Source organism: Aphidius gifuensis, linkage group LG3 (genome assembly GCF_014905175.1).
Source record: "Aphidius gifuensis isolate YNYX2018 linkage group LG3, ASM1490517v1, whole genome shotgun sequence".
NCBI lineage: Eukaryota > Metazoa > Arthropoda > Insecta > Hymenoptera > Braconidae > Aphidius > Aphidius gifuensis.
The window spans coordinates 18,018,333-18,042,958 of record NC_057790.1 but is presented as its reverse complement, the minus strand read 5'-3'; the positions used below and the strand labels follow the sequence as shown (position 1 = coordinate 18,042,958).

Below are 24,626 nucleotides of genomic sequence, written 5' to 3'. Positions count from 1 at the left end.
TGTACTTTTAATTTTTTTAAATAATATAATCCAACTTACATTACTCCAAAATGATTTTGGCTTCATTGACAAAGCAATTTAGTCATTTTTTTTAGACCCAGTTTTAATAATTGTGTTGAATGAATAACATTGGCACATAAGATGTTTTAGCTACACTTAATGTCACCTGTAAGCATTAAAAATGTTAAATAAACATTATGTTATAAATTTTTTTCAAACTGGAGTAATTGTTGACAAAAACAAAAAATTATTGAAATTGATATTACTGAGTTTATGGTAAACAAATAAATAATTATTAATTAAATAAATAAATAGTAAATGAATGAAAAATAGATAAATAAATAATAAATTAACAGATAGACAGTAAACAATTAAGTTTTAAAGTGAATAAATAAGAACTTAACACTGACAACAAAAACTGACAAAGCCAAAACTGACTCAAACAAAGAAAAATTAATATTTAAATATTTGACAACTTTTTGATTGTTAATAATGAAAAATAACGATTGTTATACAATAAAGATGCTACAACAATGCTATATATAACAAATTTTTTTAAATATTAAAAAATAAAATGATATGTTCTTTGTCTTTGTAAAGAATGACAATCTGACCTTGAATCATTTAGGTATTTTATTTTTTTTGGCTCAATAATTAAAAAAAAAAACGTAATTATGTTTGTTTATGCACTAAATAATTGATAAAAATAAAAAAACACGATATTTACATACCATTTGTCCATTATTTGCCAAATAAAGATTTTCCTTTGTCAGCTCCAACACCATTGACATGTCCATTTATTTTTGTCAAATTTCACAAAAGTCAGCAACAATTTATAGCACAATCTGTTTAGGACAATTAAAATGATCGATTAAATAACAATTTACAATTATTCAATCATTAATATTGCTAAAATAAGTGTTTAACTTTTTTTAAAAAATGACAACCTAACCTCGAAAATTAATTTTTTTTTTGTCAAAATTTATGATAAAAAGTACGTAACTATGTTTGATTATGCGCTAAATAATTAATAACAATAAAAAAACATAATATTTACATGTTATTTGTCTATTATTTAACAAATTCATAGCTGCTTTTGTCAGCTCCAAGAGCTCTGACATGTCCATTAATTTTGGACAAAATTCACAAAAGTTCGCATTGATTTATATCACAATTTGTTCAGAATAGTTTAATTAACCGATTTATTAACAATTTATAATTGTTTAACAATTATTATTGCAAATATAAGCGTAAAAAGTCACGACACAAGTTTTTTTTCTAACAAAGGCGCGGCCATTTTGGATTTGAAGCGCCCTCTCGTTGAAAAATTATCGACTATTATTTTGTCGATAAGTAAAATTCTGCCACAGTCGGTAATTTTTCAACTAGATGGCGCAAGTGACTTTTTCTAATTTTATTTATAAAAAAAAAAAATTAAACTGTTTTTTTTTTTTTTTTTTTTTTATAGAATAAATGTTTGTGTGTGTGTGTGAGTGTATGCGTTACATGTAAATTGAGGACAGCCGACAGTTTACTTTTTAGATGCTTGGGTTGTAAAACATTGGTAAAATGAAAGAAATTATGGCGCCAATCTGTGTTTAATTATTTATCAATATTAATTATAAAAACAATAAAAAAAAATCATCATGCCGGCGTTTTTAAAACATATCGAAGTGGAAAACTTTAAATCTTACAAAGGAAAATTGGTTATTGGTCCATTAAAATCATTTACTGCTGTTGTTGGACCAAATGGATCAGGTTGGTTATGTTGACCAAGCGTCAAAAGAAAAATATTATTATTAACTTGTTATTATATTTATTTTTTCGTCAATTAAACTTGCATAAATTAAATTTCAAATATTATCCAATGCATTGTATATTGGTTTAAAGATAAACTATATTAGAAAATTTATTTTGTCAAAAAAAAAAAAAAAAAAAAAAGCAAGCAAGCAGTTTAATAACAAATCTTTCTAAAAACATTGACCTTTATTTTCCCACCATTTATATAATTGTGTTTATCCAAAAAAATTAAATAGCAATTTAAAAATTTATATTGAGGGATGATTTTTTTTGTTAATGAAAATAAAATTTTTTTTTATTTTCTTTCCAGGTAAATCAAATTTTATGGATGCCATAAGTTTTGTTATGGGTGAAAAAACAAGTAGTCTACGTGTCAGAAGATTTAATGAGCTTATACATGGTGCATCAGTTGGAAAACCAGTATCAAGAAGTGCATCAGTAACAGCTGTGTTTGAATTAGAAGATGGTAGTGATAAAAGTTATATGCGTTCAGTACAAGGTTCATCATCTGAACATCGTATTAATGGTTCAATAGTAACAAGTCAAGTTTATTTAACTGAACTTGAACATCTTGGTATTAATGTAAAAGCTAAAAATTTTTTAGTATTTCAAGGTGCTGTTGAATCAATTGCAATGAAAAATCCAAAAGAACGTACAGCATTATTTGAAGAAATATCAAATTCTGGTGCATTAAAAAATGAATATGAAAGATTAAGACATGAAATGTTACGTGCTGAAGAAGAAACACAATGTTCATATCAAAAAAAAAAAGGTATTGCTGCTGAAAGAAAGGAGGCAAAATTAGAAAAAGAAGAAGCTGAAAAATATCAACGTTTAAAAGAAGAATATAGTGAAAAACAAATTGAATTACAATTATTTCGTCTTTATCATAATGAACGTAGTATTGAAGATTATGAAAATGATTATAAAAAAAAATTAATAAAAGTTGATAAATGTAAAAAAGAAAAAGAAAAAGCTGATGATATATTAAAAGATAAAAAACAAGATTCAGGTAAATTAACAAGAAATTTAGCTAAAATTGAACAAGAAATACGTGAAGTTGAAGTTGAAATAACTAAAAAAAGGCCAACATTTATAAAAGCTAAAGAACGTGTTGCACATATGCAAAAAAAAGTTGAATCAGCTAAAAAATCATTAATACAAGCTAAAACAGCTGATGAAGCACATAAAAAAGATATTGAAGCATTACAAGAAGAATTACGTCAAGTTGAAGAAGCTAAAGCAACATATGAAGCATCAATTGCTGGACAATCACAATCACAAGGACGTGATGTACAACTTGAAGATGAACAAGTACGTGAATATAATCGTTTAAAAGAAGAAGCTGGTAAACAATCAGCAAGATATTTACAAATGTTAGATTCAATTAATCGTGAACAAAAATCAGATCAAGATCGTTTAGATAATGAAAGTCGTAAAAAAACAGATATTGAAAATAAATTAAAACAAAAAGGACATATGAAAGATGAAGCATTAAAAAGAATTGAAAAATTAGATGAACATATACGTACATCAGAAATTGCTCTGGATGATCAAAAAAAATTACGTACTGATTTACAATCAGATGTTGGTACATCAAAAGATAAAATACAAAATTTACAAAGAGAACTTGAAAGAATATCTGAACAATTGGGTGATGCTAAAGTTGATAAACATGAAGTATCAAGAACTAAAAAAAAAACTGAAATTGTTGCTAATTTTAAAGGGCTATTTCCTGGTGTTTATGATAGAATGTATAATATGTGTGAACCAATCCATAAAAGATATAATGTTGCTATAACAAAAGTATTGGGTAAATATATGGAAGCAATTGTTGTTGATACTGAAAAAACAGCACGTCAATGTATACAATATTTAAAAGAACAATATTTAGAACCAGAAACATTTTTACCACTTGATTATATACAAGCTAAACCATTGAAAGAACGTTTACGTAATATACAAGAGCCAAAAAATGTAAAATTATTATATGATGTATTACATTTTTCACCAAAAGACATTGATAGAGCTGTATTATTTGCAACAAATAATGCATTAGTATGTGAAACACCAGAAGATGCAAATAAAGTTGCATATGAAATGGATAAAAAAGCACGTTATGATTGTGTTGCACTTGATGGTACATTTTATCAAAAAGCTGGTATAATATCTGGTGGTTCATTGGATTTAGCTAAAAAAGCTAAACGTTGGGATGAAAAACAAATGTCACAATTAAAATCACAAAAAGAAAAATTAACTGAAGAATTACGTGATTCATTAAAAAAATCACGTAAAGAATCTGAATTAAATACAATTGAATCACAAATACGTGGTTTAGAAACACGTTTAAAATATAATAAAAATGATTTAGTTGCAACACAAAAACAAATAAAAGAACATGAAAATGAATTATCTGTATTACAAATGGAACTTGATAAATTTGCACCAACAATAAGTGAAATTGAAAAAACAATGAATGAACGTGATCAAGAAATACAAAATATTAAAGAAAAAATGAATAATGTTGAGGATGATGTATTTTCATCATTTTGTGAACAAATTGGTGTTACAAATATACGTCAATATGAAGAAAGAGAATTACGTTCACAACAAGAACGTGCTAAAAAAAGAATGGAATATGATAATCAATGTAATCGTATTAATAATCAACTTGATTTTGAAAATCAACGTGATACTGAAAGTAATGTATTAAGATGGGAAAGAGCTGTACAAGATGCTGATGATAAACTTGAACAAGCTAAACAAGGTGAAGCTAATCAAAAAAATGAAATTGATAATGATGAAGCACAAATGGAAAAATTAAAAGTTAATAAAAATAATATTAAAATTGAAGTTGATCAAAAAGAAAGTGATATGAATAAATGTAAAAAAGATGTTGCATCAGCACAAAAAGAAATAACAAAAGCTGAAAAAGAATTAGCACTTGTTGATACTAAAATTGAAGAAAAAAAAGCTGAACGTCATGCAATGTTAATGACATGTAAAATGGAAGATATTACAATACCAATGTTAAATGGTAATATGGAAGATATTGCTGATGATAATGGTGGTGGACAAAATGATACAACAACAAATAATGATTCAACATTAAATACACAACAACAATATGAACGTGAAAGTAAAATAAAAATTGATTATACACAATTATCTGATAATTTAAAAGACATTGATGATGATGATTTAAGAAAAGAAACAGATAAATTTAATAAAGAATTAAATAAAATACAATGTGATATGCAAAAAATACAAGCACCAAATATGAAAGCAATACAAAAATTATATTTAGCTAAAGAAAAATTACATGAAACAAATGAAGAATTTGAACAATCAAGAAGACGTGCTAAAAAAGCTAAAACAGCATTTGAAAAAGTTAAAAAAGAAAGACATGATAAATTTATGGCATGTTTTGAACATGTTGCTAATGAAATTGATCCAATATATAAAAGTTTAGCTAAAAATCAATCAGCACAAGCATTTTTAGGTCCTGAAAATCCAGAAGAACCATATTTAGATGGTATTAATTATAATTGTGTTGCACCTGGTAAAAGATTTCAACCAATGTCAAATTTATCTGGTGGTGAAAAAACTGTTGCTGCATTAGCATTATTATTTGCAATACATTCATTTCAACCAGCTCCATTTTTTGTACTTGATGAAATTGATGCTGCATTAGATAATACTAATATTGGAAAAGTTGCTAGTTATATCAGAGATAAAACAAATTCATTACAAACAATTGTTATATCATTGAAAGAAGAATTTTATTGTCATGCTGATGCACTTGTTGGTATTTGTCCTGATGTTGGTGGATGTTTAGAGAGTAAAGTATTGACACTTGATTTAACTACTTATCCTCAATAAATAAATATTTATTATATCATTTTTTCTTTTTAAAATATTAATCAGTTCTTTTTTTTTTTAAATTATATTTTATTTTGTTTTAAAAAAAAATCATATTATTAGTTAATGTTATATTAATATTAATTAACAATATCTTTTTTTTTTTAAATATTCCAAAACAAAAAAATTAATAATAATAGAAATAATATTTGTTTTTTGTTTTTCATTAAAATAAATTTTTTTTTTCTCGTGTTTTCTTTAGAAGTTTAATCAAAAAAAAAAAAATAATTGATATGACAATTATTATGAACAAACATTAGATTATTATTATAACTTATTACGTATATAATTTTTTTTTCTCTTTTTCATTTTTATAATAAATAATCAATAAATAATGGCATAAAATATATATTTTTTTTTTTTTTCATAATTAATCTTTGATTTCTTATTATTTCAATTCAATAATTACTGTTTGAGTAAAATATTATTCAGTAACTTTAATAAATAATGTAAAATGGATTTATTTTATTTTTTTCTTGTCAAAAAAAAAAAAAACTAAAACTAAACATTGTATGAGTAGTTTTGTAAATAAGAAAATAAAAAAATTCCTGGAAAATTATTGTTTTATTTTTTCTTGTTGTTATGCCTCGAGATGTTTATTAAGATAATTATAAATTATATTTAACGTATTTGTAAGTTAAAATGATGATTACTTCAACAATCATTTGGTTTATAAATTCTTGTGATTTTTAGACAATTAAAAGTCATCATGATAAGAGAATTTAAATAACTCAAAGTATAATTTTTTCTTTTATTATAAAAATAATAATAATAAAGTTGAAATGTAAAAAATGAAATGTATTAAAAACTACTTCTTCTTTATAGAGACAATAAAAAAAAAAATCATCCAACTTTGATTTATTCAACGATTGCCGCAGATCAATTTACGCTTTATTACAATTAAATGCATTCGTATGATAAGTAACATATGAAATGCGGCCAAAATAATAATTTTAATTTAACAAATGTTTATTGGCACAAATACATTGCAGTCATGTTGAATTTGTTTTGTAATTTTCTTTATCTAGAGCATGATTAAAAGATTCATATTTGTGATTTTACGTTAACTAGACAACAGTCCTTTTTTTTTCCAAGAAGTTGCAATGGGACAGTACTTCAAAGAACCAGCTGCAATGACACTTATTTTATGCGCAAATAAAATAAATAAAATAAATAAAAACAAAAAAAAATTAGCCATCTGGCTATGTAGGTCAAGCACTTGCTAAAAATTTTTTTTGTCTTTTATTTAAATTCATAGTTCATTTAAGAATAAAAAAAAAAATAATTAAAATAATACATTGCATACTAATTTTCATCTAATTGTTTTTCTCATTAAGTTTAAATAATGCAAAATTAAATTGTCTTTAAATACTAATTTGTTTGTTGGTATAATAATTTTAAATAATTTTTTTTTTTTTATTCAAAATTAAATACTGTTGAACGTTTTTATTTTTTAATATAAAATTTATGCAATGTAATGAATTAGTTTTTTAAATATATCAATGATTTGAAATGGACATTCGATGATACTTAAAAAAAGAAAAAAATAATATTCTATTGATAATGGTTTGCATCCACTTGACAAATGCAATGTGGTAACCAATCGACGAGTTAGAAAGAAATGTCTTTTGCAGGTCATTCGGGTGGGAGTTATTTTCTTGTAAAAAAAAAAAACAAAATAAATAAAGAAAATATTAGCCAAGATGATGATGATGATGATGAGACGACTTGATGTAAATTTTTAAACTTTAAACTAGATCTAAGCTTGTCACAAGTTTAGTTGTCATCAGTCTTGCAAAGAGTTAACTCGAAAAATTATTATAACTTTTTTTTTATTTTTTCTATTGAAAGTTGAGTGAAAATATGTCGAAAAAATTTCATATATTTTTACTAATAATAATTATTTATATTGTATTTTTACAAACTCTACAAGCTGGAACAGCAAAAAAAAGAAAAATAAGATCCAAAAAAAATGCACAAGGATCAACTGAGTATGATGAAAAAGATTACTATGATTATTCATACGATGAGGATAATTCAACTGGTTTGTTTGTTTTTAAAATTATATTTTTAATATATGTACTTTTTAATTCAACTGTTTTATTTATTGATTTATTTATTTTTTTAATTTAAAATAATAATGTGGATGTGGATTGTTAAGAGGCACTTGACTTGTGCCACTCTTAAGAACACGTTATTAATTAATTTGCTTATCGAACATTGCCGGAAGTCTTTGTAAAGTATGTGACCCATCTCACAATTTTATACGACCAAATGAATTAGTAAATTATTTGTAATTGAGATTATCGCATGTAATAGTAATTAATTTTATATATAATATTTTTCATTTATAGAAACTACAACAAGATCGCAAGTTTATCAAAAGAATAATGGTAATATTTTTTTTTATCTCGATAAAATAAAAATAAAAATAAATAAATATATTTATAAATTTGATATTTTTAGAAACTGAAGGAGTTACTGAACCAGGTGAAATGACATCAGTACCTTACGAAGGTATTTATATAAAAAAAAAATTTTATAAATAAAATTTCTATTATTATATTTTATTAATTAAATTTATATTTAGCATCGGTCCAATTTAACAAGACAGATTATTTAAAGGTAATAAATATAATTCAGATAATTTAATATTAAAATTGATTTTGATCATTAAATAATTATGTATTCATTTTAGTCATCTGAGCTTAATCCAGGCGAGAGTATTCAAATTAAAACATTTACAAGTATTCAGGCAAGTTTATTATTATAATTAAATTAAAAAAAATTTATTTTAGTAACAAAAAAAATAAATATGAATATAGGGTGAACCAGGAAGATCGGGAGATGATGGTACACCTGGTTATCCAGGGATACCTGGGAATGATGGATCATCTGGTCTACCTGGACCACCTTCTGACGTAAGTAACTTGAAATGTTTTAATAACATAAAAGTGAAATAAAAAAATTGATTATTTATTGTTTTTAATTTAAGATGTCATTGTACTATCGACAATTAGCAATGTCCCAAGTGAACAATGACAAAGGACCAACTGATGCTGCTTCACCACTTTATAATCCATTGGGATATCTTCAAGCAGCAGTGGGTCCACCTGGACCCAGAGGACTTCAAGGTATACATGTTTTAAAATAATTTAATATTTTTTTTTTTCAATTTTAAATTAACTTTTATTTTTTGTAGGAAATCCTGGGCTTACTGGACCACCAGGACCAATGGGTCTTCGTGGTGATCCAGGAGATGCTGGTCCACCTGGTTCCCCTGGTACACCAGGACCAAGAGGATTACCAGGTTTTCCAGGAAAAGATGTAATATTATTTATTGATAATTAATTAAATTTGACAAATTAAATAACATAATTTATTGTTATTTATTTTGCAAGGGTGAAGAGGGAGAAGATGGAGAAGCTGGTAGACCAGGAAGTCCAGGTGCACGTGGTCCAGTTGGTTTACCAGGAATGGCTGGATTACCTGGGCTTAAAGGACATCCTGGATTACCTGGTTTGGATGGTGCCAAAGGTGATCAAGGATTGCCTGGTGAAAAAGGAAGTTTTGGTGCACCTGGTCTTGCAGGGCCAATGGGTCCCATGGTAAATTTATTTCTTATTTTAAATTGTTTTGTTTTTCTTTGCGGAAAAATTAAATTGACTAAAATATTTTATTAGGGTCCTCATGGTTCTCGGGGAGAAAAAGGCAGAGAAGGTAATCAGGGGCCACCTGGTGCTCGAGGTATCGATGGCATGAATGGATCTCCAGGTTCACCAGTAAGATTTATTTTTTATAAATAAATATAACAAATGATTTGTTTGATTTGTAAATTAAATAATTAAAAACTGTGTTTTTAATAATTTAAGGGACCAGCTGGAAGAATTGGTCTTCCAGGTGTCCCAGGAGTTCCTGGATTCAAAGGAGATCAAGGCTTGATGGGTTTAAAAGGTAACCAGGGTGATTTTGGTCAAAAAGGTGAAGCTGGACAACCTGGTCAACATGGAGAAACTGGAGCACCAGGTATACCAGGAAAAAATGGATCTCCTGGTGAAAAAGGAATTGCAGGAGCTAAAGGAGCCATTGGTTTGCCTGGATTTCCAGGCAATCAAGGTCTCACAGGTAATATATCTATAGTGTAACTTATTCACAAGATTACACAAACTTTTTATATCATTATTATTAAAATGATTTTTATTTTATAATAAATTTAGGCACACCTGGAACTACTGGTGCACCTGGACCAAAAGGAATGATGGTAAAAAAAAGAAAAATTGATTTTTAAATTTTTTAAAAGTTTTATTGTTATTTGATTAATTTTATTTTAATTGTAGGGACATCCTGGAGAACGAGGTTTAAAAGGAGACATTGGAATAAAAGGAGATGCTGGAATTCCTGGTTCTAGAGGTCCTCCAGGTGTACCTGGAAATGATGGAAGAAAAGGTAAACGTGGAGTGAGAGGCCCAATTGGAGCGATTGGCTTACCAGGTCCTCAAGGTGTTGCTGGTGAAAGAGGAATGATTGGAATGCCAGGTCCTATTGGACCAATTGGACTACGAGGACTTAAAGGACCACCAGGTGAAATTGGACCACGTGGAAAATCAGGCCAAGATGGATTACCCGGTTTAATTGGACACACTGGTCCTCAAGGTCTCAATTATTATATTTTTCATAAATTATTATAACATTAAAAATTAATACAATTTAACTCTCATATTTTTAATTTTATTTGTAGGTTTACCTGGCACTCCCGGTGAAATTGGACCAGAAGGTGTACCAGGTAAAGCAGGACCACCGGGACTTACTGGAAGAGTTGGTGATAAAGGACCAACAGGTCTTCCAGGTCAGTTGTATTCGCATAATGTTTTATTGTTCATATATCATGGCAAAGTATTGTTTAAAATGGTTGTTTAAAAATTAACAATGTATTGTTATTTTAACAGGTCCACAAGGACCACCTGGAGGTCCTGGGCCAGTGGTAAGATAATATCATTAAACTTTAATGAAAATTAAAATAAAAAATATATATGTTTGAATATATTTAGGGCCCTGTTGGACCAGCTGGACCTATGGGCTTAACTGGAGAAAAAGGCGTCAAGGGTGAAATGGGAATACGCGGAGCTGATGGCATTCAAGTAATTGTTGAATTTGTTAAAATAAAATACAAATTTCAGTTATGTCTCAAATTTTTTTTAAATAAATAAATATTTCAGGGCCCAAGAGGAATATCTGGTACACCAGGATTAAATGGTGCAAAAGGTGATCGTGGTCTTGAAGGTTTTCCTGGAATGAAAGGTCATCGAGGACTAATGGGTCTTACAGGAATGACTGGATCACCTGGTATTCCCGGAGAAAAAGGTATAAATACAAAATTACAACCATCTTGCTTTTACAAAATATAATAATGTTTTTTTCTTGTAAATTTAATAGGAGGAGCTGGTGTACCAGGAATGAATGGCAAAGATGGTTTACCAGGTATACGTGGACCTCCTGGAAGAGACGGTAATCCAGGAAGTATTGGAATATCTGGTGATCGTGGACCACCAGGAATTCCAGGTGAAAATGGACGTCATGGACCTCCAGGTCCACCAGGCTTACCTGGACCTCCCGGTCCACCTGGTGATCATGGTTTTCGATACGATGCAGCAACTCTTGCTGCTTTAATGGGTAATTTAAATGAATTTTTGAATTTATGAAATTGTTAATATAAATAATATCTTTTTAGTTCAAGGACAAACTAAAGGACCACTACCAAATTCTGATCAAATGATGAATGATGAACCTTTGAAAAACTCTAACAAGGATATAACTGATGAAGAAAGAAATGAAATATTTAGTAAAACTTATGAACGTTTAAAAAATTCAATAAATGACATTATGAAACCAGATGGTCAAAAATCATCACCAGTTAAAACTTGTGGACATTTATTTAAAAATTATCCAGATAAACAATCAGGTAAATTATAAATAATAATAATAATAAGTATTATTAAATATTATAATGATATTTAATTTAATTACAAATGATTATTAACAGGTGATTATTGGATTGATCCCAATGAAGGTGAAATTAATGATGCAATTTTAGTTTATTGTGATGCTAAAAATCATGCAACATGTATTTATGTACATCCATCAAAAACTCAAGAAATAAATTACATTGACAATAATCGTAATGGTGAAATGTGGCTCAGTGAAATATCAAATAAAGCAAAAATTAATTACAAGGCTGATAATAAACAAATTAATTTTTTACAATTATCATCAAGTTATGCTGAGCAAAATTTAACCTATCATTGTCGTAATAGTGTGGCTTATTTTGATGAAGAGAGAAAGACTTATCGACGAGGACTTAAATTACTAGCATGGAATGACATTGAATTGTTACCAAGAGGAAATCAAAGATTTCGATATCAAGTTCATTTAGACGAGTGCAAGGTAAAAAATAAATTCAATTATATATTTTTAAATAATAAATAAATAATTAATTTAAAATTATTAATTACTACAGGCACGTAAAGATGAATGGAGTAAAAGTATTTTAACTTATCATACTGATAAACCAACAAGACTTCCAGTTGTGGATATTGCACTTCGTGATATTGGAAAATCAGAGCAAAGTTTTTGGATTGAAATTTCTCCTGTTTGTTATCATTAAATATTGTACTTATTCAACAAAAAAAATAGCTTTCATATCAATAAATTATTAAGTTACATATATCATTCAGTCATATATAGAAATTTTTATTAAAAACTTTGATTATTTCTTTATCGAAATTGTAAATATTTCGATTCATGTTGTAGAAAAAAAAAAAACACATGACTGTATGAGTACGCCACGCTGTGGTAAGATCATCAACTTCATCTGATTATTTTCATTTAAATTTCTTTTTTATCTTCTTAATTATTATATATATACCGCAAAAGAAAAATAAATAAAATTAATTATATTAATCAAATAGATTAAATAAAATTATATTGATATTAAATTTAAAAATCAATATAATAATTTTGATACTATTATTTTGAAAAATCATAAATAAAAATATTTAAATTAATCAAATTTTGGAATATACAAAATATGCAATCACAAGCCAAAAGCATTATCATCATTATCACAATTTCATCGTGTCGTCATTAACCCCACCTCCACTTGACCCAAACCGATCAATACAATCAGCAAATTCTACCCTTTCCCTCATGCTCTCACTCTCTCAATCCTCTTTTTTTTTTTTTCAATTTCACAAAATTCATTTCCTCAAAAAAAAAAAAAAAAACATTATTTTCATCAACATCATCATTCTCCCTAAAAGTCAATTCAATTCCAAAAAAAAAAAAATAATATATATATATGAATTTATCACTCGTTTACAATAAAATAAAATGAAGAAAATAACATTTTTCTAAAACTCTTTATCATTCAAATCAGCCTTCAAGCAAATATACACATACACAAGTATATACATTGATAAAATGAAATTCGGTAAGAAAAGGGGTTGTAAAAAAAAAGGCTCTCACAATGTCAACGAGGGTTTTCAGACTTTCCTCGTTGTTGAATGTCGAGGGAAAAGCTTTACTGCGAAAAAGCTTTTGCAATAGAAGGGGAAGAAATAGTTGAATATACATATAAATATATATATATACATTGAAGAAAATATTTTATGGAAAGGGTAAATGGGTGTTGAACGAGACTGAGAGTGAGGGAATATCAAAAGAAAGAAACACAGATATAGTAGAAAATGAGTTGAAATATAGTGTAAAAGGGGTGGTATGATAAAAGAGGTGGATATGGTGAAGAAGCCAGTGAATAGAGAGAGAGCGAGGGAAAAAAAATAGATAAAAATAGACAGACAGACAAAGACAGAGAATGGGAATAAAATGATGGTGGGAACCATATGGGAGAAGGATGAGAAAAGTTAGGGAGAGAGAGAGATTGTAGAAACGAATTTAAAATGTGAAAATAAGGACGAAGAGAACAGGGCCAAAGTTGGGGAAATTGCGAATTGCATTGAGGGGGGTTATAGAGGGAGGTTTATGGGGTGAATGAAAAGGAGGAGATGAAATTGCTTTGGCAATATAGTGGGAGATGAATGTTGGGTTGGTTGTACAAAGAGAGAAAGAGAGGAGAGATAGATATTATGTAGAAGGGATATTGCAAACCAGAGTCGAATATGAGGGTGTCGCGCAAGCCGGTCACGCCGCGGTTACCATGGTTACGCTTAGGCGATAAATCAACCCGCAACATCCCCGAGTACCCGTGAGATAAAACCACACATATATACAGCCACCTAAGAGAAGAGCCAATACGTTGGTTTTAGATGTCTTCCTGTGTGTATTTCTATTCACTCAAATTTACCATGTTTAAACACACATACTGACCACATGAATTTACAGTGACATTAATAAATATTATTTTCATATTTTATATTACTAAAGCTATTCTAATTTTTTTACACCAACAAAAATTAATGAACGTTAAAAAGCTTTTTATGTCATAATTTTCTAAACAAATAATTAAACCTTCGAGGGGTATATTTGTTTTTTTTTTTTTTCTAATTAATGACATTCGATTACGACTAAATTTTGGTGGTCAGTATATTAATCTTTTTTAATTTTTAAATACCCAGATAGCAACTAATATCAAACGCAAGTTTAAAGAATTTAAAATTTGACAGTAAATATTTTACACGATAATAAATAAGCAAATTGATAAACTCACCTTTACTGCAGTTGATGGAAATCATATAGGCTGATGTCATTGGCGTGTCTCAATGAACTCCATGTTATCTGCAACAATCAATAAAAATTCTATAATTAAGACTTATAATTATAGTATCATGTATAAATGAATTATTTTAAGATATTTTAATTAAATTTTTATATTTATATATTATTATTATAATAAAAAATATATTTCATTAACAAAAACTTTTCAAATAACAACAATTGAATTATATAAAAAAAAAGAAAACAATTTAGTTTTATAAAAGTTCATTTAATGCTATTTTCAATGAACTTTATTTCATCATTTTACTTTGAACTATTCTTGAGATATTTCACTCGATACTTGAAAGCTCCAAACCGCAACATTCACCAAATAATAAAAAAGCTTTTTCTATATATTTTATCCTTCTTACACGTATATACACCACCATCAAATCAACTAAATGAAAAGTAAAAAAAAAAAAGAAAAAGAAGAACATTGCTCAAAGACTTTCAACAATTTACACTCCTACCCCTTTTATCCTCAAGTACTTGCTGCAGCAATGAGTATATATTTTTTTCTTCAAATATATTTATTTTATTTTTATATATATATACGATAGTTCAAAAGCTAAGCCCTCGTCAAGACTATTTTTTTTTATATATAAGACTTTTCACACTATCTTTTTTCTTTGTCATTTTATTTTTTTTATTTTTTATATACCTTTCTTTCGATATTGCCAAAGTGAAGTGGCTATCGATCTTTTCTTGATGCGGTTGGGATGTGGAAACTAATGGACGTTATTTACTAGAAACATTTCTCCACCAAGCAACCCCCCTTGTATTTTTTAGCCCTTGGTGATATATACTGTTGGTATCATTCGTATATAAGCTTATATTTACGTCACTGAATTGACGACGTAAATATCCCACATACAACAAGTAATACCATATATTATTGGATCTTTGTATAGCTCGTACATATATATGTTTTTTATTTATTTATTATTGTTCATCTTATTTTTTTTCTTTTTCATTTTGTCTCTTCAATATCTGTATTTTACTTTATAAATATAACTAGGACACGTGGGGAGAAAAAAAAAAGTGTGTTTATACGATCTACGTCTTTAGTTTGATGGGTGGGCGTATTTACGGGGGTGTCTATTCACGTTATATTGTGGGGGCGATCAAAAATTGACTGGATATTCTGACGTCATTGACCACCATGAATTTCATTACTAAAGGGCAGATTTATTTATTCTTTTTTCAATAATTTTGATAATAAATTGTTGGTCTATAATAAATTTATAAATAAATAAATTCAACAACTTTATTAATTTTATAAAGCAACCATAATTAAAAGGTATTAATTATAAAGAAAAAAAAAATAATAATTTATATTTTAATTTATATATAAAGAAAAATTTAAGCCAATTTTTATTATCATTTTTTGTTGAAATAGAAAATTAAATTACGAAATATGTGTCCTTGATAATCAATAGAAAAAAAAAATTTTTTTTTTATTAAGGTCACTAAATGGAGAAAGAGTATGAGAGTAGGGTTGTTATATCGCGATGTTACCCAGTTTACCTCCCGAACACACTGAATGATAGGCACCGAGAACACCTGTTGCTTTAATTTGACGCAGTGTTTATATAACCTACCTATTGAATTAAAAAAAAAATATATAAATTATCAAAAAGAGGTAGTTTTTCCAATAGTCAATATTGCTATTAAATACTCTGTTGATAATTAAATAATTTATTGATAATTTAAAAAAACAAATTGAATAGAGAAAATTGAAAAAAAAGAAATAAAAAATATTATATAAATTTAATTAGTTAATTAATTTTTTTATATAGGTATATATAAAATATTTTACCCACAAATTGTAAAATACAATATTATGTTTAAATATAAGTAATGTCATTAATATTAAATAAAGTCATTGTACACACCAATTGACCTAGAATACATCAGACAAGCCTCAGACTATGATAACTAGCACTTTAACCGTACAAATCCAGCCCAGCTGGGCCAATGTATTCGACCCTTATCAAAGACATTTTCACCCCTGACTCGTAAAAACAAGTACCAAGTGTTTCTCAAAACGAATTTGAATGACAATATTTAATACTTGACTCTAATATCATAAAAATTCATAAACTATCAAATTAATATTCAATTTATTTATCTGTATTTATTCAAAATATAATATTCAAACGAAAATAAACAAGCAAGTGTTTAATTACGTTTTTAATTATTATTAAAATTGAAAAAAAAAAAGAATCTGTTTTTATTTTTTTAATCAAGTTGATGATAAACAACATAAAACAATATGATGATAAAATTGTTGTTGGTTTTAACCAACTGAATGAATAAAATGATAATCTAGAAAGCAGAATTTGGTATTGATCTGTCGGTTGGGTGTTACTGTATTTGTGTGTTTGTGTAGATGGGTTAGACTATGTATATATATATATATCTATTATGTATATATGTTGGTGGTATATAAAATGACGGTGTTGGGCAGAAACGAAGGAGGAAAACGACATTGTAGAGGGATGGAGCGATGAAGAGATGGTGGGTTGATGGGGTGGTAGAGAGAAATGAGATTGGCAACAGAATTCTCTTTACCAACCCCCTTGCTTTGTACATGTATATATTTTATATATATATATATATATATTCATCCTTTCTATATATACAGTCGTGTCATCTTTTTTTTTTTTCCATTTTTTTTATTTTTCTTCATCACTGTGTATTTTTATCCCCCAGAGTTTTAAGATATATACGTTCACTTTTTGAACTTACTTTGACTGATGATTATTATCTATATAATAAACCAGTATAAATTATATACAAACTATCAAATGTAAAATAACACAATAATAATTTTCAATTTACTTGAATTATGTGTTTTTTAAATATTAAAATTTTCAATAATAAACAAGTAGTAAATTAATGAATTTAAAACAAAAAATATAATATGATTTTTTAAATAAATTTTTATATATTGTTATAAATAAATTAATAATAAATTTATATAGTTTAATGGAGTGAATGAAATTATGTGATATGAAATATTATAAAATTTGTCGTGTATATATTTATTTGGTTTATTATAAAATGTTTCCTGTATTGAAATCAGATGAGTGAATTGATTGGGGAAGAAAACAGTTCATGGCCACTTTAGTTTATGGGTTGAATATATATATATACACGTCACATAGCATACGCAGAATGGGAAATAACGCCTGGATGATGCAGCTAGTATGATGGGTGATGTAATCATTCGTTTGATCGAGGGGGGTTTTTAACCCTCAAGGCTGAATAATATAATATGTATACATATATAGATATTTCACCCCACTTGTCCAGTAGGGACGGTGTGAAATTACTCCCCTTATTTTTCACCAAAAATATATATGTGTTTCTTTTTTTTTTTCAACCCTCAAGGCTAAAATATTAAATAAATAATAATAAAAATATATAGTTACTGTCTATTCCAATCAGAACAACAGGAAATTGAAGTTTTCGATTGGTAAATTTTTCATTATCACGAGTGAATATAAAAAAAAAATAAATAAAATCAATTTCTATCGATAATATTTGATTTTTTAAAGGGATAAAAATAATTATAGTTATGATTTCATAATAGTTATAAATTAATATTATCTATTTTTTGTTGATGAAAATATTTGAAATGTTATTTTGAAAATAAAGTGATTCACTTGGTGTATAAGTATGTATAATGTTTAAAGAATGTTTTGAATTTACAAACAATAATGTTGTGATGAATGATGATATTGAAATGTCTAAATATTTATAATTTATATATTCGAGTGTTTATTAATTATGATATTTGATTTTATCATGTATCGATATTCTATCGATTGGGCCAAAACAATTCACTGTGATTCATTCAAGTATTTGAAAAAATAAAATTAAAATTTTATCAAAATTGGCAAATATCCACTGGATATAAAATGTTTAAAAAAATTCTAAATTTATTGTTTAAAGTAGTAAAAGAAAAAATTTAAAAATCAAATTAGATTTAACTGTGAGGATTTCTACTGAAAAATAACGACGTTATCAAAGTCAAATGACAAATATAAAAATAAAATATCTACGAAACTGTTGGAGTCGTCATTGACAAATTGAGATTTTGCAAAAAAAAGACGATATATACATATATATGTCTAAATGGAATAATGGCAAAATAAAAAAAAAAGTAAAATGGAAAGAAATTGTAACGAAGACTGGTGAATATTTAAAGACAAATTTGGAGTAAGGCCGTTGTTGTTGAGAAATAAAAGTAAAAAAAAGTTGAAGAATAAGAAGAAAACGACTGAGAATAGAGGCAAAATGATAGCAAGAGTCATGAATAGAGGTAGGTGTCATCTATCTTCTCTCGTGCATTGGTATGCCGGTTGACTGTTGGCCCAAGCCAAATTGACTCGAGCGTTACCATGGCAACAACTACTCAGACTTCCGGTCGGTCGATATCCTAGCAAGTTGTATTTTGCGGCAGACCTTTTGCAACTCTCATCGAGAGTGAGAGAGTATTCCAGCCTCCAGCAAACTTTACCATCATTTTTATTCCTCCCTTTATCCAAAACCCTCGATCATCCCTTTCTCTTCATATAAATATATGCTGCATGTGTATCTTTTCACGTACCATTTATTTTTTTTATTTTTCATATATATATATATTTATTTTACATCCTGAATATAGTAAAGGATGATCCAAATAATTTTGAATATACCCTCAAATATATATATATAATAAAAAATAAATAAAATAAAAAAGTGAAACCAACGATTGTCTATCAGATGCCGCGAGACATCTTGCACTCTTATGGACATAGCAATACAGGTGCTGGACAGCAGGCGGTCGAGACTTCTGCTCTTGCATTTGCTTCTTTATCATGCCTCGTGTCCAGAGATACGTGTCTCGTGCCATCAACACACATGGACATGTATACTTTTTTAATAGACAGGTGGTTCAACTACATATGTATAATATATATATCCAATCGCCACTGTTTCTTAATTTATATCAAATATAAAATTAAACAAAAAAAAAAAAGGTCCAGCCATCTGTTTGAACTAAACATACTGTTAATATATATACTCAAAATTAGAAAGAAAAAATAATAACTTTAATAAATAAATTACTGATGGTATGGTAATTGTGGTAATTGGTTAAACTCATAACCCAGAATTTTGATATTGACCCTTCGTGTCATGGATCAAATTTCATATATAATATGTATATAGCCAAATAAAAATAACAACCATATTTTTTCATAATATTTTCCTCAGGCTATAAATTAAAAGTGAAATAAAATTTGACATTTACATGATATATAAAAATTTATTTATTAAATTAATAATTAACAATTATATTTATAAAAAAAAGGTTAATTGTATATTATAAAAATAAATAAAACTAATGTATGTATAATATTCATATATCCTTTCAATATATAGCTTTGTGACAGGAGCTTTTTTTTTTTCGTTTGGTCGAAAGCTCATCCTGACCAAGAGTGCTCTTTCTATTTTCATCCCCAAAAGACTACCGCCATGATCCATTCATCGACCTTCTTGCTCTTTTTCCCTTTCTCTTTCTATCAACAGCTAGATTTCATCATAAAGAGGAAAACTGGTGGATATAATTTTGGTGGGGATATATATAAAGAGGACATTCGCAAGAGGAGAATTGTAATAGTGTCTATATATAGTATATACCATCAGAGCGTGGTGATGGTAGTGGTGGTTAACTGGTGGGGTATTATACAACAAGAGAGTATAGTCTGCGTACTTATCATACAAGGGATGTTCACCATATCGTAGCTGTAACTGTGTGGGCAAGTTGGGGAAGTTTCAGTAGCATAGGGCTGTTTAGCAGGGGTGAATATATCACAATTGGGGGCACTATGTCGCGACGATGCTGTACTTTCTCCCCTTTATTTTCTTCTACAATATTTCTCTCTTGTTTTAACCCTCGAATATATATATATACATTGCGTAAAACTATACACGTGTCTTTGTATGTGAAAGTTCTTGAGGCAATAGCAGCCAAAAGCGTGGTACCAACAAGAGGGTGCGGATAAATATTATACATATATATGTGGATAAATTGTTTTGGTAGCATGGTATAATATATATATGTATATATATATGATGGTATCCTGTCTTGTTGGGTGCCCACTGATCAATATCCATCCAGTCTGAACTATATCTATCTTTTGGGGCAACAAAATCAACCCCCTTTTTGTTTATTTTTATTTTCATCTCACTCTCTTGCATTTTTTTTTTTTCATTTTAATATTATATTTTCATCTTTATTCCACTATCGAGCTTTATTTTATCTTTCACAAATCTTTACCCTCTTTCGTGTTAGAATATATATGTTGAAAAAGATCTGCTTGACCTCACGCAGCTATCAACTTTGCCAGACTAAAAACAAAAAACAAGACTCAGCACATTCCTCTAGGGAGTTGAGCTTTCTTGATTAAAGAAAGTTTTTACAAACATCGATACTTTAGTATTATTTTTTTTTTTATTACTTACTTTTTTATACATATATTTCTTAAAATGTTTTTTTTTTTTTTTATATTTACGAGTTAAAAAGGGTTAACTTTTAAGTTTGTTGGAAAACTGGAGGGTAAAGTTTTGAAGGTGATTTTAAAACTTGTTTTGTATATATGAAAGTGAAATGTTTTGAACCCCTTTATTATTACTATTATCATTTTTTTTTTATTTTTTTTTATTTGAGGATCAAGAAAAGATAAATATAAATTTTCTGTTATCTTGATGTGTTTTTGTGATGTGTTGATAATTGAATTGAGTAAATAAAATTTAGTTGATATATGTTTTTATAATTTTTATGATAGTGATGATTTGAAATGATGATACTTAGAGATTAGAATTTTATTTGTTTTTTTTTTATATGATTCAATTAGAATGAGATTTTATGGTTTTTGTTTTAGAAAAGGGCTGGATAATTTAGTTATGATTTTTATTATGAATTATACTTGATGTTAAACACCCAATTTGTATAACAATGTGCCAATTAATTTTACTTAATTTTTTATGGGGTATTAATATTGCGTGTTTAGATAACAAAAATAAATAATACAAAATAATATTTTAAATCATTTTATTTTTTAACTTGTTTTTTAAAATAATAAAATTATACAATTGACAGGTGTATCAAATTGCTGAGTTCTCAAAGCTGGAACAACTCTAATTTATAAAAAAATATATACCAAAACAGATGCTTAAAGTGCAGATTTTGTTGCACCTTTATACTCAATTATTTTTTTTTTTAATATTATTTGTTTATTCCTTTGTTTGATTTTTAAAAAACTGTAAACAAAATTATATTAAAATGGATAATAGATTTTAAATTATATTAAAAATCATTTCAATGCTTATTTATTTTCTATATTTTGTTGTTGCTTTCTTTGTGATTTTGATAAACATGGTATCCACCAGATACTTTGATCTCTACCAAAATCATTGCCTTCTTCAAGTGATCCAGGCAAATGTTGACCAAGAGTTTCAGGCAAAAAAAGAGTTAAAAAAGCACTGATTATTGATGCAGTACCTAAACATATAAGTGGAAGTTCTCTTGTTATGTCAGCCAAATATACAATATAGGGCCCAATAATATGTGCAAAATGTCCAACAAGATGAATCAATGATACACCTTGAGCACGTACAACAGTTGGTAATAATTCAGCAGCAAATTGAAAGCCAATATTTGTAGCAATATCAACACCAAATCTAGCCAAAACAGCCATTGATACTGTTATTAATCCTGAAATTATAACAAAGATTATTATCAATATAAAAATTTATATATATTTAAATTACATATCTTATACCTTGTGGTGTAAAAATTGCAACAAATGAAAATATTCCACAAAATATCATTGATGTAAAACCCATCCATCTTCGTCCCCATTTATCTAAAAATAATGCGACAATAAATGCAGCTGGTAATTCAGTAAGTGCAGCGATTGAAAATGAAGTAAATACATCACGATGAAGTAGTTTCATATTCCATACATGACCATCAAATACCAGAATAGTTAATATCCTATTTGGAAAAAAAAAGAAAATAATATATTAATATAGTTTTAGTTAAATGTAAGTAATATATAAATAATATAAATTATATATTTACCAATAAAACACAAGTGTTATTGTTATTCTAGCAAGTCTTGGTAATTTAAATAAATCCAAAACCGTATAATTATTAAATTTTTTATCATTTTCAATAATATCATTACAACTATTTTTAAATTCATTGTAAATATCAGGATCAACATTTTTACCATTAATTTTTTCAATTTTTTTTAACATTTCAATAGCTTTATCTATTTTACCAGCCGTTAGATACCATCTGGCACTTTCAGGAACAATCCATGGTCCTAAAAATGCAATTGCCAATGGTAATGCTGTGACAACACTTAAAATTTTCCAATTTGCAATCCAGTATGCAATCCATGGTAATATACTTGATGCAATTGCATAATAAATACCAAATGACATGTTTGTTACAATTGTTCTGTATTTTGGTCCAACATATTCAATCACTGCAAATTAAAATATTATATTAGTTAATTGAATTTATATTATATTTGAAAAATTAAAACTTATATAAGTAATTGGTATACCAATAATAAAAAGAAAACTAAAACAATTATCAAATGACATTCCGACAATCATTCTAACAATTGCAAATGACCAAAAACTATTGCAAAATGATGTTGCAATTGATGCAAAAAAACCAACAGCATTACAAGATACAAGTGCTGGTATTCTACCATAATGATCACCAATATATCCAAATATAAAACCACCAATAATACTACCAACGAAAAATGCTGATTGAGTGGCTGTTGATAAATATGTTTTATCACAAACCCATTGAAGCTAAATCAATAATAATGATAGAATTAATAAATTATTTATAATAGTTATTTAAATTTAAAAATTTAATAATTACCTCTGCTGAAATTGAAGCATATGGCACATCAGTGTAATCAAATGTCCAGCCATTATCACATTTTTTAATTGGCCATGATGAATTTAAATTTGTCATATTTAAATTAATAATATTTGTAAAATTAACATCATACATTTCACATTGTGAAAAAATTGTCTGATTTTCATTATTTAATTTAAATGGAATTGACAATAATTTTCTGTAAATAAAAAAATTAATTATTGTTAGTATATAAAATATTATTTACATTTTATTTCATTTTTTTTCAGAAAAATTTTTTCTTATCTTAATTACTAGATATATTTTTATTGCTTATTTTTATTGCTTGTTTGTTTTTTATTTTTTTGTATTGTTATCTTTTTTATTTTAAAAATAAACTTATCAAGAAAAATAAAAAAATATGTATATTTATTTAAATATTTTATTATTATTATTATTATTATTATTATTATTATTATTATAAAAAATAAAAATACTTACTTTTGATGATCAGTAAGATTCCATTGATTTAAATCTGGTACATTGCACCAATGATCATCAGGCACAAGTGTTAAAAAAAATTGTGTTAAATATAAAAACGCATAAACAAAAGTAAATGGAAGTAATAAAATGAATAAGATTAATTGATAGATGCCAGCTTCACCAACATACGGAAGAATATCATCGAATGTTTTAATTTTTTTTCTATAATTATTATCTTGTCGAATTACTTTTTTTTCAACAATCATTTTAAGCTAAATGATTATTATTTAATAGCTGCTACACACTTTTATAAAATTCCGTATATTTAAATTAATAAATTATTTATCGTTAGCTAATAACTGTGTCAATTTTATTTTCGAACGACTGTCGTACGTATGAACGATTATAGTCCGTAAGCTGATGGAAAAGAACCGCCACAAAACGGCCACGTACAAATACCTGTTAAATGATAGTTTTTTATACCTAGAACACGTTACACTTATTGTCAAGCAGTTTTTTTGTCGTCCGTCCACAGGTAAGACAGGTAAAATATCGATAAATAATACAACTCATAATTGCTTGGTGTTTGTTTAATACTTTTAATTTTATATTATATTAAGTTAATTTTAAACTCTCAAGCAAATTAATTGTCGTACGGTCGAGATATTAATTTTTGAAAATTGAAAAAACACGAATTATTATTATTATTTCT

The 24,626-nt window shown here is 27.1% G+C and overlaps 3 protein-coding genes and 1 long non-coding RNA gene across 5 annotated transcripts in view; 2 read left to right on the top strand and 2 right to left on the bottom strand.

Moving 5' to 3' along the window:
• Positions 1–24,626, bottom strand: part of LOC122852368 — a 79,179-nt gene that overhangs the window by 1,347 nt on the left and 53,206 nt on the right. Inside the window, exons 2-4 of the long non-coding RNA XR_006373810.1 lie at positions 14,444–14,511; positions 732–845; positions 40–166 (exon numbers count right to left, since the gene is read on the bottom strand). This is a non-coding gene — a long non-coding RNA (uncharacterized LOC122852368). The remainder of the gene's footprint in view (positions 1–39; positions 167–731; positions 846–14,443; positions 14,512–24,626) is intronic.
• LOC122852321 (structural maintenance of chromosomes protein 1A-like) lies at positions 1,465–7,692 on the top strand. The gene is made up of 2 exons (XM_044152065.1): positions 1,465–1,758; positions 2,111–7,692. The coding sequence occupies exons 1-2, from the start codon at positions 1,647–1,649 to the stop codon at positions 5,680–5,682; spliced, it is 3,684 nt and encodes a 1,227-aa protein (XP_044008000.1). The 5' UTR covers positions 1,465–1,646; the 3' UTR covers positions 5,683–7,692.
• On the top strand, positions 7,585–12,634 carry LOC122852322 (collagen alpha-1(I) chain-like). 2 transcript variants are annotated; one of them, XM_044152066.1, is made up of 21 exons: positions 7,585–7,765; positions 8,076–8,114; positions 8,188–8,238; positions 8,312–8,346; positions 8,420–8,476; positions 8,547–8,642; positions 8,717–8,855; positions 8,924–9,048; positions 9,123–9,329; positions 9,405–9,503; positions 9,594–9,846; positions 9,939–9,982; positions 10,059–10,374; positions 10,460–10,567; positions 10,668–10,702; positions 10,770–10,859; positions 10,938–11,082; positions 11,155–11,391; positions 11,450–11,680; positions 11,762–12,162; positions 12,236–12,401. In XM_044152066.1, the coding sequence occupies exons 1-21, from the start codon at positions 7,585–7,587 to the stop codon at positions 12,380–12,382; spliced, it is 3,036 nt and encodes a 1,011-aa protein (XP_044008001.1). In that variant the 3' UTR covers positions 12,383–12,401. The 2 variants fall into 2 exon arrangements, with proteins under 2 accessions (XP_044008001.1, XP_044008002.1); XM_044152067.1 differs by lacking the exon at positions 7,585–7,765 and adding an exon at positions 7,853–7,961 and having other exon boundaries at positions 12,236–12,634.
• Positions 21,576–23,645, bottom strand: LOC122852338 (organic cation transporter 1-like). Its single transcript, XM_044152098.1, has 5 exons — positions 23,453–23,645; positions 23,121–23,379; positions 22,628–23,039; positions 22,326–22,540; positions 21,576–22,258 (listed from the first exon to the last, which is right to left on the bottom strand). Exons 1-5 carry the CDS (start codon positions 23,585–23,587, stop codon positions 21,870–21,872), a joined length of 1,410 nt encoding a protein of 469 aa, XP_044008033.1. The 5' UTR covers positions 23,588–23,645; the 3' UTR covers positions 21,576–21,869.

Bases quoted from the DNA above. Each gene is read 5' to 3' on its own strand.
- LOC122852321 (XM_044152065.1), top strand. From the start codon at position 1,647: ATGCCGGCGTTTTTAAAACATATCGAAGTGGAAAACTTTAAATCTTAC. The intron at 1,759-2,110 runs GTTGGTTATGTT...TTTTCTTTCCAG, and splicing joins TGTTGGACCAAATGGATCAG to GTAAATCAAATTTTATGGAT.
- LOC122852322 (XM_044152066.1), top strand. From the start codon at position 7,585: ATGTCGAAAAAATTTCATATATTTTTACTAATAATAATTATTTATATT. The intron at 9,504-9,593 runs GTAAGATTTATT...TAATAATTTAAG, and splicing joins ATGGATCTCCAGGTTCACCA to GGACCAGCTGGAAGAATTGG. The intron at 11,083-11,154 runs GTATAAATACAA...TAAATTTAATAG, and splicing joins TGGTATTCCCGGAGAAAAAG to GAGGAGCTGGTGTACCAGGA.
- LOC122852338 (XM_044152098.1), bottom strand. From the start codon at position 23,587: ATGTATGATGTTAATTTTACAAATATTATTAATTTAAATATGACAAAT. The intron at 23,380-23,452 runs GTAATTATTAAA...TTATTGATTTAG, and splicing joins ATGCTTCAATTTCAGCAGAG to CTTCAATGGGTTTGTGATAA. The intron at 22,541-22,627 runs GTAAATATATAA...TTTTCCAAATAG, and splicing joins ATAACACTTGTGTTTTATTG to GATATTAACTATTCTGGTAT.